At 33.4% G+C, this 1595-nt stretch overlaps 1 protein-coding gene across 1 annotated transcript; it reads left to right on the top strand.

The window, feature by feature from the left end:
• Positions 1-220: 220 nt before the first annotated feature.
• On the top strand, positions 221-694 carry LOC106309204. The gene is made up of 2 exons (XM_013746263.1): positions 221-281; positions 369-694. Exons 1-2 carry the CDS (start codon positions 263-265, stop codon positions 692-694), a joined length of 345 nt encoding a protein of 114 aa, XP_013601717.1. The 5' UTR covers positions 221-262.
• Positions 695-1595: the final 901 nt, after the last annotated feature.

Here is a 1595-nt window from a genome sequence, read left to right on the forward strand (position 1 = left end):
GATCCGACTGGGTATGGTTTGGGTGGGTTTAGCTTAGGTTGGGTTGTAGTTTTGTTAATTCATTAAGGGTATTTGGGTAGTTAGCCACTTTTTGTAATTAAAAGTAAATAAAAAAGAAATAAGTTATTAGGATGTGGCATATTAGAATAGACATAGGAGTTAATAGGGCAATATAGAATAAAGTCCGATCTAACTAAACCCTGAGAAAAATTGTGATAAGAACCAGTTCCCAGACGGACCAGATGACTTTGAGTCTGCCGGAATGAAGCTCGTACCACCAGGTTAACACGGACAAAAGAATTTTTTTTTTCTAACTTAATAATTATTCTTAGTAACTTTTACTTAGAGATCTCTGTTGATTTTCGTAGATGGAGTACGGAGATATGTAACGATGTCGTGTGAACTTTGTTCCTGGTTTTGTCGTGAGCATGATGAATTCAAAAACTTGATGATCATCTCTGGAGACAACATGGATTTTCGTTCAACCCTCCAGATGTTGAAACAGAGACGTCCCGTCAACATTCTCTTAGCTCATCCTGAGAACGCACCAAGACGGTGTCCCAAGTGCAGGAAGCCTTTGGAAGATGTTGTCGCTGAAAGTGGTGAATGGTTTTGGGAAAGTTTAGCAGCTGGAGGAGACTCTATCGCTAAAACCAAAAGTGAAGAGCTTCTTGGTAACACGGATTATTCTTGATTACGTACGCTCTAAGTTATATAATTAATATCTTCTGGTTGTAGTTAAATATTAATTAGTGTGTGTTATATGCCATGCCACTAGGCCTGGGCATTTCGGATATCGGTTCGGTTCGGTTCGGATATTTCGGGTAGTTCGGATAGGGACTAGAGGATCCATTTAGTACTTGACTGGTTCCGGTTATTTTGCCCAGGCCTATATGCCACTATGCCAGGATCAATGAGACATAATTATCTTATTATCCTAGTCCTATAAAAATATTTATGAGCTATTATATCTTAACTTGCATATCTATTACTGGTTTTTATTTTATTGATAGCATATACCTGAAAATTAAAAAAAAATTTTAACTACTTCTTTGAGTGATTTAGCTAATTAAACTTGTTTCACTTCGTCCATTTTGGGTTAGGTTGGTAATCATAATAGTTGATAGTATTATATGCCATAATCAATGAATGCTAGTTAATAATTTTATTATCTTATAACAAGTTATGTGAGTTTTTAATTTATATATTATATGTAATACTAGGGGGGTGTCCGCGCTTCGCGCGGAATATTGTTTTATTATTGCTAAGAGCATGATTTTTTTTTTGATAATGTAATTATGTTATCGTTTTTATTTGTTAAGATCATTATTTGATGTTTTTAGTTTGTTATGTAGTAGGTGATAAGTTAATATATTTTGCATTTGTTTTTTTTTTGAATAATGTGTTGTTGTGTGTATAGTACTTGTTATTAGTCAAATGAGTCTCTAACGTAAATTAATATTGAATTTCATTAACTTTGCATCTACGCATTTGTTGATTCTAAGATTAACGGTTTCATCGTCAAAATTGTATTATATTTTTTCATATTTTTGAAAATTATAATTTTTAAGATGTTTTTTGCCCTCTCCCCATAT

This window comes from Brassica oleracea, chromosome C8, assembly GCF_000695525.1.
Source record: "Brassica oleracea var. oleracea cultivar TO1000 chromosome C8, BOL, whole genome shotgun sequence".
Classification (NCBI taxonomy): Eukaryota; Viridiplantae; Streptophyta; class Magnoliopsida; order Brassicales; family Brassicaceae; genus Brassica; species Brassica oleracea.